The 14,673-nt window shown below is 40.9% G+C and overlaps 1 protein-coding gene across 4 annotated transcripts; it reads left to right on the top strand.

Moving 5' to 3' along the window:
• The first annotated feature begins 4,475 nt into the window (after positions 1-4,475).
• LOC133554147 (small ribosomal subunit protein eS21) lies at positions 4,476-14,457 on the top strand. Of its 4 annotated transcripts, none has more exons than XM_061902580.1 (6): positions 4,476-4,557; positions 8,805-8,882; positions 9,710-9,773; positions 9,917-9,988; positions 11,523-11,578; positions 14,389-14,457. In XM_061902580.1, the coding sequence occupies exons 2-6, from the start codon at positions 8,833-8,835 to the stop codon at positions 14,396-14,398; spliced, it is 252 nt and encodes an 83-aa protein (XP_061758564.1). In that variant the 5' UTR covers positions 4,476-4,557; positions 8,805-8,832; the 3' UTR covers positions 14,399-14,457. The 4 variants fall into 4 exon arrangements, with proteins under 4 accessions (XP_061758564.1, XP_061758565.1, XP_061758562.1 ...); XM_061902581.1 differs by having other exon boundaries at positions 11,523-11,595; XM_061902578.1 differs by having other exon boundaries at positions 9,899-9,988.
• The last annotated feature ends 216 nt before the right edge of the window (positions 14,458-14,673 follow it).

The raw sequence follows: 14,673 nt of genomic DNA, 5'->3' as shown, positions 1-14,673 counted from the left end.
TTTATTGAAGGACTAAATGACAATAATAAACATATGTTTCATCTACACTAACATTTTTTGTCCAAATAAAGGCAATAATTAAATTTTTTGTGGTCCCCTTTCTTCAGAAAAGTATTGAAGTATTGAGTATTCGATACTTTCAGTTTCGAAATGTTGTTAAATCTTTCCCTAATACCCCACCAAACTCGCTAATTGATTCAATTTGAGATATTCCCACAAATCAGAAAGGCCTAATTTCCAAAATCTACAAAATCAGAGGGAATTGGGACGAAGAGCTTGGCAGATCTAGAAATGATAAAGACTGGGATTCTGCCTTAACCCGAATTAACAACAGTACATCCTGTTCAAGGCTTAATTTAATACAATTTAAGGTTGTCCACCGTATTTATTTCACTAATTCCAAACCCTCCAAAATGTACCCCAATATCTGGGATACTTGTAACAGATGTCACAAGGCGGCATAGCTCGGTTGGTAGAGTGGCCGTGCCAGCAACTTGTGGGTTGCAGGTTCGATTCCCGCGTGTGCCATCCTAGTCACTGCCGTTGTGTCCTTGGGCAAGACACTTTACCCACCTGCTCCCAGTGCCACCCACACTGGTTTAAATGTAACTTAGATATTGGGTGTCACTATGTAAAGTGCTTTGAGTCACTAGAGAAAAGCGCTATATAAATATGATTCACTTCACTTCACATGTCACCTGCTAACATGACGCATGTGTTTTGGTCTTGTCTCCATTTGCTGGATTATTGGACAACTATTTTCAAACACCTTGCTAACTTTTTGGATTTAAATCTGACACCATGTGCAGAAATGGCTAAATGGTATCAGATCCCTAAATAAAGGAGAACATTTAAGGCTAGTATCGCCTTTGCATCCTTATTAGCACGTAGGAGAATTTTGCTGGAGTGGAAGTCACCTTTTTGCCCCAAAGCCTCCTTATGGCTTAAAGACCTCATGATGTATTTAGATCTGGGGGAAAATAAAGTTCAATCTAAGGGGGACACCTGGGAGGTTTTATTCTGTTCGGGGCTGTATGGTTGACTACATAGTTGGTTGACTACATAGCTAAATTAAAGACGTTACAGGACACGTGATAAGTTCACCTTTCATAAACCAGCTTCTTTTTTTCTTTTCTTTCTTCCATCCATCCATCCATCATCTTCCGCTTATCCGGGGTCGGGTCGCGGGGGCAACAGCCTAAGCAGGGAAACCCAGACTTCCCTCTCCCCAGCCACTTCGTCTAGCTCTTCCCGGGGGATCCCGAGGCGTTCCCAGGCCAGCCGGGAGACATAGTCTTCCCAACCTGTCCTGGGTCTTCCCCGTGGCCTCCTACCGGTTGGACGTGCCCTAAACACCTCCCTAGGGAGGCGTTCGGGTGGCATCCTGACCAGATGCCCGAACCACCTCATCTGGCTCCTCTCCATGTGGAGGAGCAGCGGCTTTACTTTGAGTTCCTCCCGGATGGCAGAGCTTCTCACCCTATCTCTAAAGGAGAGACCCAAACTCATTTCGGCCGCTTGTACCCGTGATCTTATCCTTTCGGTCATGACCCAAAGCTCATGACCATAGGTGAGGATGGGAACGTAGATCGACCGGTAAATTGAGAGCTTTGCCTTCCGGCTCAGCTCCTTCTTCACCACAACGGATCGGTACAACGTCCGCATTACTGAAGACGCCGCACCGATCCGCCTGTCGATCTCACCATCCACTCTTCCCTCACTCGTGAACAAGACTCCTAGGTACTTGAACTCCTCCACTTGGGGCAGGGTCTCCTCCCCAACCCGGAGATGGCAGTCCACTCTTTTCCGGGCGAGAACCATGGACTCGGACTTGGAGGTGCTGATTCTCATTCCGGTCGCTTCACACTCGGCTGCGAACCGATCCAGCGAGAGCTGAAGATCCCGGTCAGATGAAGCCATCAGGACCACATCATCTGCAAAAAGCAGAGACCTAATCCTGCGGTCACCAAACCGGAACCCCTCAACGCCTTGACTGCGCCTAGAAATTCTGTCCATAAAAGTTATGAATAGAATCGGTGACAAAGGACAGCCTTGGCGGAGTCCAACCCTCACTGGAAACGTGTCCGACTTACTGCCGGCAATGCGGACCAAGCTCTGGCACTGATCGTACAGGGAGCGGACCGCCACAATAAGACAGTCCGATACCCCATACTCTCTGAGCACTCCCCACAGGACTTCCCGAGGGACACGGTCCAATGCCTTCTCCAAGTCCACGAAGCACATGTAGACTGGTTGGGCAAACTCCCATGCACCCTCAAGAACCCTGCCGAGAGTATAGAGCTGGTCCACAGCTCTATCTTTTCTTTCTTATTATTTATATTTATTCCGGGTGTATATTTACTATCTGCCTATGTTGAGAAGAAAGTAATGCACTAATTATTTTCCATTTGTGACTGTACCTTTAATTTATGTAGAACCTGGGGGGGAGGGGGGTTCATGTGTGTGGGGGGTATGTGTTGGGTTGCTGTTCTTGGAAGTGTGTGGGGAAAAAAAAGGGGGAAATGTGTTTACTGTTTTATTGTACATTGTAATACCTGTCAGATTCAATAAAAACATTTATTAAAAAAATAAAAAATAAAATTGCAATTTAGTAAACTAAAAAAAAAAAAGGATTGAAATAAATCTGGTACCGGATAACAGTAGAACTACCGAGCTTTTACTTGTAATATTTCCTTTGCCATGTGTCTTTTGTCTGGTAGACAACAAAGAAAAAATGATTGTAGAGGGAAAACATGACACGACAATAACAATATTTTATCTTGCTCGCAGAGATTACCAGTTTTTATTTAGAATGGTTTGTATGTCTTATGGAACTTTTTTTTTTAGCACGGTATTAGTAAAACGTTTTTTCAGTCTTTTTGGTCGTCTTTGTAACATTTTAAGTTATTTTTAAAACTTGACTGTTACTCATGATAGGCTGTTATACCACTTTTTTGCCAGCAGGGAGCGACACATTTGGACTCAGACGCACTGGCATGGATTACTAGTTTGGATTTTGAATGTTTTTTTTGTTTATGGAACGCTTGTATTAGTATAGTAGTAATAAAACATTGTTGTCAGTCTTTTTGTTCATCTTAGTAACAAATTGCAGCGCCCAAAATAAGTTATTTTAAAACTTTTGACTTTTATTCATGGTGATGATGGCTGCTATACCACTTGTCGCCAGCAGGGAGCGACACATTTGCACACAGTGGCCACATTTGATTTAGAATGGCTTGTAACGCATGGATTGATTGATTGATAGATACTTTTTATTAGTAGATTGCACAGTTCAGTACATATTCCGTACAATTGACCACTAAATGGTAACACCCGAATAAGTTTTTCAATAATAATCGCTTTTATCAGTAAAGTATCATTACAACTTTTTTAGTTGTAATATTTTGCGGCACCTAATGTTTTTATATATAAATTTATTGGTTTTACCTGTATCAGGGGTGTCCAAAGTGCGGCTGGGGGGCGAATTGCGGCCCCCCACACGTTGACCGGCCCGCCACACATTCTGCAGAAATTGCAAAATTAATAGTAATGCAAAAATTCAAAAAAACATTTTTAAAAAAGTGGAATGACGTGAAATCCAATGAGAAAAAGTGGCAATGCTGACACAAAGCTGCCATGCAGGCAGTTTTTTTTTTGTTCCTTTTGTCTTTATTTTCTTTTTTTTCCATTGCTCAAAAAAAAGGACAAAAAAAATGTATGCTATAATGAATTATTACTTAAAAATTATCACTTTAAAAGGTTTTATGTGGAAAAAGTATTGCATATGTTGTGTGGTTGTCATGTAAAAACATCAAAGTTTTGACAAAAGAGCATAAAACAAACAAAATAATAGTTCAAACTTAAAATAGACAGATGTATTGGAAGTTGATCTTGAAATTTAAGTGTTAAAAGTAAAAAAAAATAATAAAAATGTATCACTTTATGAGTGGGGAAGCTTTCGGATCTGAAATATATTTAGTAGGATTTTATTTAACTTTTCACTGTGATTACTCAAAATTATTAAATAATTAAAATCAATGGTGTCCTGCGTTATTGATCTTTGAGGGCTTTAATTGCTAAATAAAGGAACTCTCCTGAAGGAATCAATAAAGTACTATCTATCCATCTAAATACTGCATATTTCAGTTTTACCATAAAAAACAAAGTTGTCTTTGACAGAAAAGGCATAAAACCTTATTTGTTTTACTTTATATCAACCTCAAGTTGATATAGAGATGTACTGTAAGCATTAAATAAAAAATAATAATAATTTTACTTATTTTCAACATTTTAGTGACTGAGACCCTCTATGCTCCCCAGGAGTCCTAAGGATTAAAAAAAAAAATCCATATATTTTGTTTGAAGATGAAAAATATCAAAATGGTCCCCGCATGCTTAAATGTTTCTGTGGAAAAAGTTTGGACACCCCTGGCCTATAGTGTTGACGGCCGTTATACCACCGTTTTCCAGCAGGGGGCGACACATTAATGCACAGTGCCATATTTGGACTTCCGGGTCAGCGGCCCTTCCTTTCCTGTCGTCCATCTGTCGGATACGGTGAGTGTTTGTCGAGGTCTCGTCTTTAAATGCCCCAAAAAGTGTATTTTGAGAGCTACTCCAGTTTCATGTGATTTCCTGCCATATATAAGTTTACAGTGTTGCTGTATGTGTCCATTAAATTGTGTTTTTGAGCGAATTGTTGCGAAAAAATGTCTGGTTAGCCGCCGCACGAGGCCGTGTTGCGCGGATGCTAATTGCTAAGCTAACAGGCTAACTCTTTTATTAGCTTCATCTGCTCGGTATCGTGATTATTGATATTGTTTTATGGAGCTTATTTTTAAGTCAGTAAAGTTGCACCAGAAACGTGTGTTCGCGGTCATGTGGCTATGTAGCTAATACATGTTACACATAGGGCTGGGCGATATGGCCTTTTTATTAATATCGCGATACATGATATACATCTCGATATATTGTCTTAGCTTTGAATGAACATTTGATGCATATAATCACAGCAGTGTCAATCTATCAATTGTTTATTTATATAGCCCTAAATCACAAGTGTCTCAAAGGGCTGCACAAACCACTACGACAGAGCCCTCATAAAGGCAAGGAAAAACTCACCCCAGTGGGACATCAGTGACAATGATGACTATGAGAAACCTTGGAGAGGACCGCATATGGGGACTGAAAGCAATGGATGTTGAGCGGATCTAACATGTATGATGATTCAATGTGTCTACAATGAAACATTATTCTTCATACTGCATTACTATATGCTACTTTTAGACCTACATGCAGAGAGGGAAATCACAATTAAGTCAATTGAGCAAAAGTGTATTTAATAAAAGCCTACTAAAATGAGATTTTCTTATTTAAACAGGGATAGCAGGTCCATTCTATGTGTCATACTTGATCATTTCGCGATATTGCCATATATTTGCTGAAAGGATTTAGTAGAGAACATGGACCATAAAGTTTGCAATTTTTGGGCGCTAATAAAAAAGCCTTGCCCGTACCGGAAGTGGCAGACGATGTGCGCGTGAGGTCACGGGTTGTGGAGCTCCTCACATCTGAACATTGTTTACAATCATGGCCACCGGCAGCGAGAGCGATTCGGACTGAGAAAGCGACGATTTCCCCATTAATTTGAGCGAGGATGAAAGATTTGTGGATGAGGAAAGTGAGAGTGAAGGACTAGTAAGAAAAAAAAAGTTTTAAACAAAAAAAAGCCGAGGGCAGTGAGAGCGATTCAGATGTTATTAGACACATTTACTAGGATAATTCTGGAAAATCCCTTATCTGCTTATTGTGTTACTAGTGTTTTAGTGAGATTATATAGTCGTACCTGAAAGTCGGAGGGGTGTGGTGACCGCCAGTGTCTGAGGGAAGTCACGCTGCTGCAGCAGGACGCAAGCTCCGCTGATGTCTCCGGTAAGAGCCGACTTATTACCACAATTGTCTCACCGAAAACTGCCGGTTGACATGTGGTCGGGATCCATGTTCGCTTGACCGCTCTGTTCCATAGTAAAGCTTCACCTTTGGGAATTTTAAACAAGGAAACGCCGGCTGCGTTTGTGATGCTAAAGGCAGCTGCAGTGCACCGCTTCCCACCTCCATCTTTCTACTTTGACTTCTCCATTATTAATTGAACAAATTGCAAAAGATTCAGCAACACAGATGTCCAGAATACTGTGTCATTATGCGATTAAAGCAGACTACTTATAGCTGGGATCGGGCTGGAAAAAAATGTCCGCTACAATCCGTGACGTCACGCGCACGCGTCATCATTACGCGACGTTTTCAACAGGATACCTCGCGGAAGTTTAAAATTGCAATTTAGTAAACTAAAAAGGCCGTATTGGCATGTGTTGCAATGTTAATATTTCATCATTGATATATAAACTATCAGACTGCGCGGTCGCTAGTAGTGGCTTTCAGTAGGCCTTTAAGCAGTGGCACAAACTTTCATGTCATTTCTAAATCAGAAAGATTGTCAGACATTTTAAAACTAGTGCACTTTTTTGCATGATGTCACTAAGATGACATATCAAAACACTAAATTAAAGTGCCCTTTTTTTTTTCCAGAACGCCACTACAATAGTTTAAAAACTAAGTGCACTTTTGTGCATGATGTCACACGGGATATTTCAATAAGTGTCAAATAAAAATGAGATACATAATAGGGAATCAAATAGTGTATGTCCTTCACTATGTGGTAGGTTCCTGCGGATGTTATCTCCTTCTGTTGTTGACTATTTGTTTTATACTATGTCGATATGCATTTTGTGGGTGTGGCACTGGCCGGAGATGTTGACATGCGGAGTTTCAAGCACTCCTCATTCTCTGGCGGGTGACTTTTCAAATGATGCCACACATTAGCAGTGGTGCTACTGTTTTGATTGATTGACTGATACTTTTATTAGTAGATTGCACAGTACAGTAAATATTCCGTACAATTGACCACTAAATGGTAACACCCGAATAAGTTTTTCAACTTGTTTAAGTCGGGGTCCACGTTAATCAATTCATGGTAATGTTCTGAAGGTTTGCATATTTAAATAAAATAAATGGGTTGTACTTGTATAGCGCTTTTCTACCTTCAAGGTACTCAAAGCGCTTTGACACTACTTCCACATTTACCCATTCACACACCATGCAAGGCGCCAACCAGCACCCATCAGGAGCAAGGGTGAAGTGTCTTGCTCAGGACACAACGGACGTGACGAGGTTGGTTCTAGGTGGGATTTGAACCAGTGACCCTCGGGTTGCGCACGGCCACTCTCCCACTGCGCCACGCCGTCCCTTTTGTGTAATTGTCCCTTCAGGTCAGCAAACAGGAGATCATTTCTGTTAAGGGATTAATTATTATTTATTTCTCTTTCATGTGTGTTGTTTCGGAGGTTAAAATATGTTTTTGTAAGTTAACGGGCTTCACGGTGGCAGAGGGGTTAGTGCGTCTGCCTCACAATACGAAGTTCCTGCAGTCCTGGGTTCAAATCCAGGCTCGGGATCTTTCTGTGTGGAGTTTGCATGTTCTCCCCGTGAATGCGTGGGTTCCCTCCGGGTACTCCGGCTTCCTCCCACTTCCAAAGACATGCACCTGGGGATAGGTTGATTGGCAACACTAAATTGGCCCTAGTGTGTGAATGTTGTCTGTCCATCCGTGTTGGCCCTGCGATGAGGTGGCGACTTGTCCAGGGTGTACCCCGCCTTCTGCCCGATTGTAGCTGAGATAGGCGCCAGCGCCCCCCGCGACTCCGAAAGGGAATAAGCGGTAGAAAATGGATGGATGGGTGGATGGAAGTTGTTTTAACTGTTTCTATGGTTGTGGTTGCTATGGTTACGAGCAGTTAAATTTCTGCTGGCAGGTAAAAGGAGTGAAAGTGTTCAGAGAGCTCCAGCATTAACAAGCAACGTAGCGTCGTTCTACGTGTTGCACGGGCGATAGTTCACCACGGTTGCAGCTTGGAGAAGTAACTACTGTACGCTTTCTACTTCAGAGTCTTATAAATAACAGTTGATAAAGTGTATTATTTAAAAGTTTAAGGACGTTTGGGCGCTTCACGTTGCCAGTAGACGTGACGTCTATGCTAACCGCAGCTCGCAGGTGTGTTTTGTTTGCTGCACAGTGACTGCATGAACGGCAGGTTTAGTAACGTTTTGACTTAAGTTATTGAATAGACACTCCCCTGTGACTGTGTACAAGCTATATAAGTTGTCTCCTCACACTCTCCCTTAGACTAGATTTATTTGGTAAATAGTGAATAATTAGAGCATCCCCCTAAGGTAACATACAGTCCTTTACAGGCTCCCGTACAGCTACTTTTTGTAGCAACGCCTTTGCCCTATACTTGTCATATTACTGTTGTCTGTTCAACATCTTCCCGCTTGAAGCCAAACCACCACCGGATGAAGGACACACTGCAGTTTTTCTTGGGATTAATTCTTCCTTAATTTGTTACCAGATTGGCATCTTCTCTCTCTTGTATTATTCTACCACTCGCATTGCGAGCATCACAGCTAACGTTACCCATGCCGCTACCTCTCTGGCGTATGATGTTGCACGCGCGACAGTATGTAAAAAGGTGCGCTTGTTTTACGTCTCTGTGGGAAGGATAGACAAAAAAGAGTGAGAAGAGCCTGTAGTGTAATGCCTGCAACTGCGTGAGAACATATACTCCAATATCACCATAGTCATTTTCTATATCTCACAGAGACAAACTTTGGGATGTATCCAGTATATTCCATATATCACCCAGCCCTAGTAACACATGAGTTTAACATGTTGTTTGTTTGTGTTGCAGTTTGTAGACGACCTACTCACCTTTGACCATGCAGAACGACGCTGGTGAATATGTGGACCTTTACGTCCCACGTAAATGGTAAGAAATGCTCATTTCGTCCCAGTTTGGTGGCTATTAATAATAGTGACCATCATGGCAGGGGTGTCTAAGGCTATGTCTACACTGAGCCGGATAAACCCTTAAACAAATAATTATTTAGCCAAAGTCCCGTTTCAGCCACACTAAACCAGCGTTTAAGGTTCGCCTCCTCGGACTATTTTTTTACATGGATAAGTGCACCCTCTATTTCTTGCATCTCCGGCTCTTAGCTTTGTATGGACTCGTTGATCCTTTACAAACTGACTCCGGAGAGGAAGTGACGCCAGAAAGAACGCACCACAGTCATACCTCTGAGCTAACCACTGGAAATATGTGAATGTTAAAAAACAGCCAAGAGATGTAATGTAAGGATGCTCATATTAAACTTGGAAATGTTGCCATTTTTTATTGATACACTCTGTCTTCCACACAATTGCAGCTACCCTGAAAGGGACAAGCAGTAGAATAGAATGGACTTCATTGTAAATATATTTGTATGAAACGAGATTAAGGACTCCAATTTAAGGTGCAGTAGTGAGAACAAATATGGGGTAAAAATAAATATCACAAGAGGTAATAAAGGAAAAAACTAACAATTGAAATAATCAGACTACTATCCAATAAAAATAATAAGCAATCCTTTAGTAAATGTCTGAAAATGGATGAATAATTATAACTTCTTAGCATACCCACAGTGGTGGGGTTACAACATGTTAAATGTCCAAATGACTCTGGCATTTGTATCATATGGCCCTCAACATCCCTGATACATGGTGTGAAAGGAACCCATATAAAATGTATTAAAATTGTTGTTTTGTGTCTCAAAGCTCTGCTAGCAACAGAATCATTGGAGCCAAGGATCACGCTTCTGTCCAGATCAACATAGCTGAGGTGTGTTCATAATAAATACTTTTATTGTTGCTGTCCACGCTTCAAATGTCTTTTTAATGATGAACACTTTTATTTTCATCAATGTATGTGTGTTGTTTATTCACGCCCATAAAGATATGAAATAGATGTTGTTGTTGTGGCAGGTGGACAAGGTCACAGGACGTTTCAACGGTCAGTTCAAGACCTACGCCATCTGTGGCGCTATCCGCAGGATGGTGAGTGACCTGCGCAACCATGAATAACTTGTTTGAATCCAGGGCATTTTCTATAATTCTCTGCTTTAATTGTTACTTTGAAGGGGAGTAAACATTTCATTCCATTCGTAATCTGAAATCGCCAATTAGATTCGGGGACAATATTGTTATTTGGGGGGTTTTTTGGAGCGATTCAGTGAGCTGAAATCAATTCAGTAACTTTTTAGCCAAAACTTGAAGCAGTGTGACTGAAATAAATACTGGACGTTTTCTATAATCCCGTAATTTCTTGTGAGGTAATTAGTGTAGATGAGAGTGGTTAAAAGCAGCCAAGATCATTACAGGATATGTCATCCATATCCTTTTTAAACAACACTTTGCAGATCAAATGGCCTCAACTTCAAAGTGAAATATTCCACATTGTCAGAGCAGGAGTTTGAAATTATCTTAGTGTCCGTGCAGCCTGCTTGTGTAACGAGAGCAGCCTTTCTATTGTCCAGAGACTGCACCTTTGCCAGTAATATAACAGTAAGAGTTGTTTAGCCTTGCTTTGCTGACCATTGGCCAGAGTCTATAGTCACCTTCTCACCCTCTGCTGCTCTTTGGTTGTCTGCAACACTCCATTCTAAAGGGAAAAATAACTATTTCAGAGTATGTCCTTTTGAGCTCTGCACAAAAAGGTGAGGAAAAGAAGTAAAAGTAAAAAGTTGACCTGAAGACTTCTGCGACCTTGCCCTCCATCTTGGATGCTTTCACGTTAATGTTTAAGGTGGTTATCTGAAAGTGCAAAAGAGAAGGTTGTATGAAGTGTGCGGTTCTTAAAGCCAATGTTTTCCTTCCAGTATGGATAACATGGATTATTAACCTTTTAAAATGATGTCAAATATATCTTCTGGAAGGCCAACTAGTCAAGCACAGATGGATGTTCTTGAATATGGTTGTCTTTACACCTCTGATACTTAGAATTGTAGACTTCCTGCCGTGTACTAAAGGTCCACAAGTTGTCTAAAGTGTCCCATGTGCATGTGTGTGACACAAATGCATGAGCTGTTTCAGGGTTTCTACGGGTCATTAAAAACCCAAAAAAGTCATTAAATGGATTTTGCAATAATGAAGGCCTTAAATGCAAAGTCAGGAGGCATTACAACCCTCAACTACAATTGCAACAACCCAGTCTTTCCATTGGGGGAAACTGCACTTCAACATGTTCAATATTTATTAAAGTGCATTTTATTTTGGTGTTTGTTCACCTATTTAGGATAATTAAGTTATTCACCTTCCAATTACAACAATACATCAGTAATAAAAATGTTTCTTGCATTTGAAGGTTACTTGTACTGTGTTACACATTGTCATGGTTACATTAGTGCTTGTTTGGCCACAGTAAACTTCAAATATTCAACGTTATTGTCAAATGCTTACAGTTTTGTCTGTACTGTACAGACAGGTGTATGCTGTTGTCTATGTAATAGTGGTATGCAGTCAGACCTGGGCAGCACATTTGTTGCTGAGACATGCAGAAATCAGCACTAAAACCAGCATTTGTTCCCAACAGGGCGAGGCTGATGACTCCATCCTCAGGCTGGCCAAGGCCGACGGTGTTGTCGCCAAGTAAGAAACACATCATGGTGATTAAGCCTTACTTAAACATCACATCATTAGGCACTTGTTGACCCCTCTTGTCATGTTGATCACTTACAATGCACTTTGCTGGCTGCCTCATGAAAACATGCTTTGTTGGCTTCTACACGTCTGCGATACAAAGTACCGTATTTACTGCACTATAAGGCGCACTGGATTATAAGGCGCACCTTCAATGAATGGCCTTTTTTAAAACGTTGTTCATATATAAGGCGCACCGCATTATAAGGCTTACAGAATAGATGCTACAGTCCGGCACGTGCACACATAGGGCCCTATGGGTGCTTGAGCTCCTGCTCTTTTTTGCCTAGTCTTAAAAAGTACCCTCTGCCTGTGTGTTTTTTTGTTTTTGTTTTTTTCTTTTTCTTTAAACATTAATAAATTATTGTCAGGATGTAAAAAAAAAAAAAAACAGTGGTACAAAAACTCCGTTTGCTTGTAATGCCGGGTTGTTTGAGCCTGCCGCTTCCGCCAGAGAGAGAGAGGGGACGAGTAAGTGAGAGGAGAGAGAGCCAACTGCGCCCCTGAGGAGATGTGACAGTGGAGCAACTTGAACCTGTGAGTTATGGTCTAGTCGCCGTCCACTTATTCAGCATCTAATATGGGTCATATTTCAGAAAAACGCTGTATTATTCAATGTCTCAGCTTCTGTTTTTGCCGGACATCGGAGCACGGCGCATCAATTCCACGCAGAGCGGATCGTGCGGGACAGGAAGTAGTGTACAAAATACAAAATAAAACACCGGGTTAATTTTCAAAATAAAATGCACCGTGTTTACAGCGGATCACATTTCTCTTACAGTAGAGGTTTAGATATAAAGTTTATTGTGACTTTGCTATTACTGTGTGGGTTAACAAAATAATAATAACAATAATAATAAGAAGAATAATGATGATAAATATTATTATTGATAATAATAATAATTTCAGCATTCTGGGGACATAAGATGTAGGTTACCTGTTAGGAATATTACCATCTGTATTTAAACTTGATTCATGTTGATTATGCCTGCAGCACAGTGCCAAAAAAAAAGGATACAGAAAAGGAAGGAGAAGGAGTGCCAGGAAGCAGCTAAGGGTAGCAGACCTCTTAATGCATGGTTAAAACCAAGTACTAGCACCAGAATTCAAGAAAGACCACAGACCTCAGAAAGTGTCACACCTGAGAGAGAGGCAGAGACCTTAGAATCAACACCTGAGAGAGAGGAGGAGGAGAGTGTAGAAGCAATACCTGAGAGAAAAGAGGCTTTAGATGCAACTCCTGACAGAGGAAGCCATAGAAATCCCAGTAAATGTTGGGGAGGAAGAATCCACAGGAAGGGAGGCAGATGATACTGCAGAGGAAGCCATAGATGGGGGGGATGTTGAAGGAGCTACAAGTGATGTAGGAGAAGAGGTCTTATCAAATATTGCACTGTTAAAGTATCTTACAGATCCTGCCCACCAACAAACTTTTGATCTAAAATGTAATGCCAGCTATGTCAAAATGTGTGTTGATAGAGGACCATGTCAACCTGTACTTAAAAGTCACAAAAATGCAGATGGACGATCATTTCAAAGAAACTGGTATAACACTAGACCGTGGTTGGAATACTCACCAGACAAGGATGGTATGTTCTGCTTCAGCTGTCGTCTTTTTCTTAAAGTAGAAAAGTACAGCAAGTCTGCTTGGAGAGTGGCCGGGATAAACAACTGGAGAAAAGGGCTTGAAAGAATGCAAGAGCATGCAAACTCAGAGGCCCACTTGACAAGTATGGTGCGATGGAACACTTTCAAAAAGACTGCATTACAAGCAGCTCTTGATGTAGCAGACATTCAAGGCAAGGGCGAGAGAAACAAAGAAACAGGGACATTTTGACCAGATTGATTGACATTATTCTATATCTCGCACGAGATGGTGATAAGTCTTCTGCAAGCTCAAACCAGGGCAACTTCCTTGAACTTGTGAAAATGTTCAGCCAATACGATAGTGTTCTCAAGCTTAGAAGAAGAGTTGGGTTTCATTACTCTCAAACAGAACACAAAATCCGCCTCCGCTTGGGATGGTTTCCTGCTGGCTCCGCTGTGAACGGGACTCTCGCTGCTGTGTTGGATCCGCTTTGGACTGGACTCTCGCGACTGTGTTGGATCCATTATGGATTGAACTTTCACAGTATCATGTTAGACCCGCTCGACATCCATTGCTTTCCTCCTCTCCAAGGTTCTCATAGTCATCATTGTCACCGACGTCCCACTGGGTGTGAGTTTTCCTTGCCCTTAGGGAAGAAGGACAGATTTTCACATTGAAGTTTATCCATTTGTGTATTTATTTATTTTAATTTTATTTTTTTCAAAGTTCTTGTTGCAATGTTCAATATTAAACTGCTTATCTTTAACAATAAATAGCCTAATAATAAACCAGTGTTTTGTTGCTTTTCATGTATTCCAAGCCTATGATAATGTCAATTAACTCATTATGACAATAATATGTTGACACAAAAGAAATGAAAATCACTTTTACCTACAAAGGACACACAGCTAAGTAGTTAGCTTCCTTTTAGCAAATTTAATTTTACATTAATTTCCATATTGTGTAAAGGACCCAGGAAAAAAATCCTGCCCTTTTCTTACTTTGAGCCTCAATAATCATGTGCACTGTCAGCTTTTGAGAAAATTTGAGGTTTTTAGGTGCGCCTTATAGTGCGTAAAATACGGTCCTAGCAAAGAAGACGTTATTGCTACTGTAAATGAATCTTGACCCTAGAATAAGACGCCCTCTAACATGCTTGTTTCTCCCACAGGAACAGCTGAGTGACAAACTGCAACAGCAGAGGAACATTTGTTAAATAAAATGTGAGAAAAACCCAAAACGAAGTTGTCCCTTGTTTTTATTTTTGTTTTCCCGTCTCAGTGTAGCATGAACACAAGTTCTTTGTCATCTGTCAACATTTAATTTTATATTTTATGTCTGAGAAAAAAACAGAATCAGAAGAGTTTTATTGAGAACGGGTTGACAAACTAGGAATGTAACTTGCTGCAACATAAAACACAGAATAGGTCCTAAGATGAGCTGTAACTGACTTATC

The sequence above is a fragment of the Nerophis ophidion genome, linkage group LG06, assembly GCF_033978795.1.
Source record: "Nerophis ophidion isolate RoL-2023_Sa linkage group LG06, RoL_Noph_v1.0, whole genome shotgun sequence".
Classification (NCBI taxonomy): Eukaryota; Metazoa; Chordata; class Actinopteri; order Syngnathiformes; family Syngnathidae; genus Nerophis; species Nerophis ophidion.
This window is presented reverse-complemented; position numbering and strand designations above follow the sequence as displayed.

What these genes read in the sequence shown, in the direction of transcription:
- LOC133554147 (XM_061902578.1), top strand. Translation starts at nt 8,833, where the DNA reads ATGCAGAACGACGCTGGTGAATATGTGGACCTTTACGTCCCACGTAAA. An exon ending in CTTTACGTCCCACGTAAATG is followed by an intron (nt 8,883 to 9,709) that starts GTAAGAAATGCT and finishes TGTGTCTCAAAG; the next exon opens with CTCTGCTAGCAACAGAATCA. An exon ending in GTGGCGCTATCCGCAGGATG is followed by an intron (nt 9,989 to 11,522) that starts GTGAGTGACCTG and finishes TGTTCCCAACAG; the next exon opens with GGCGAGGCTGATGACTCCAT.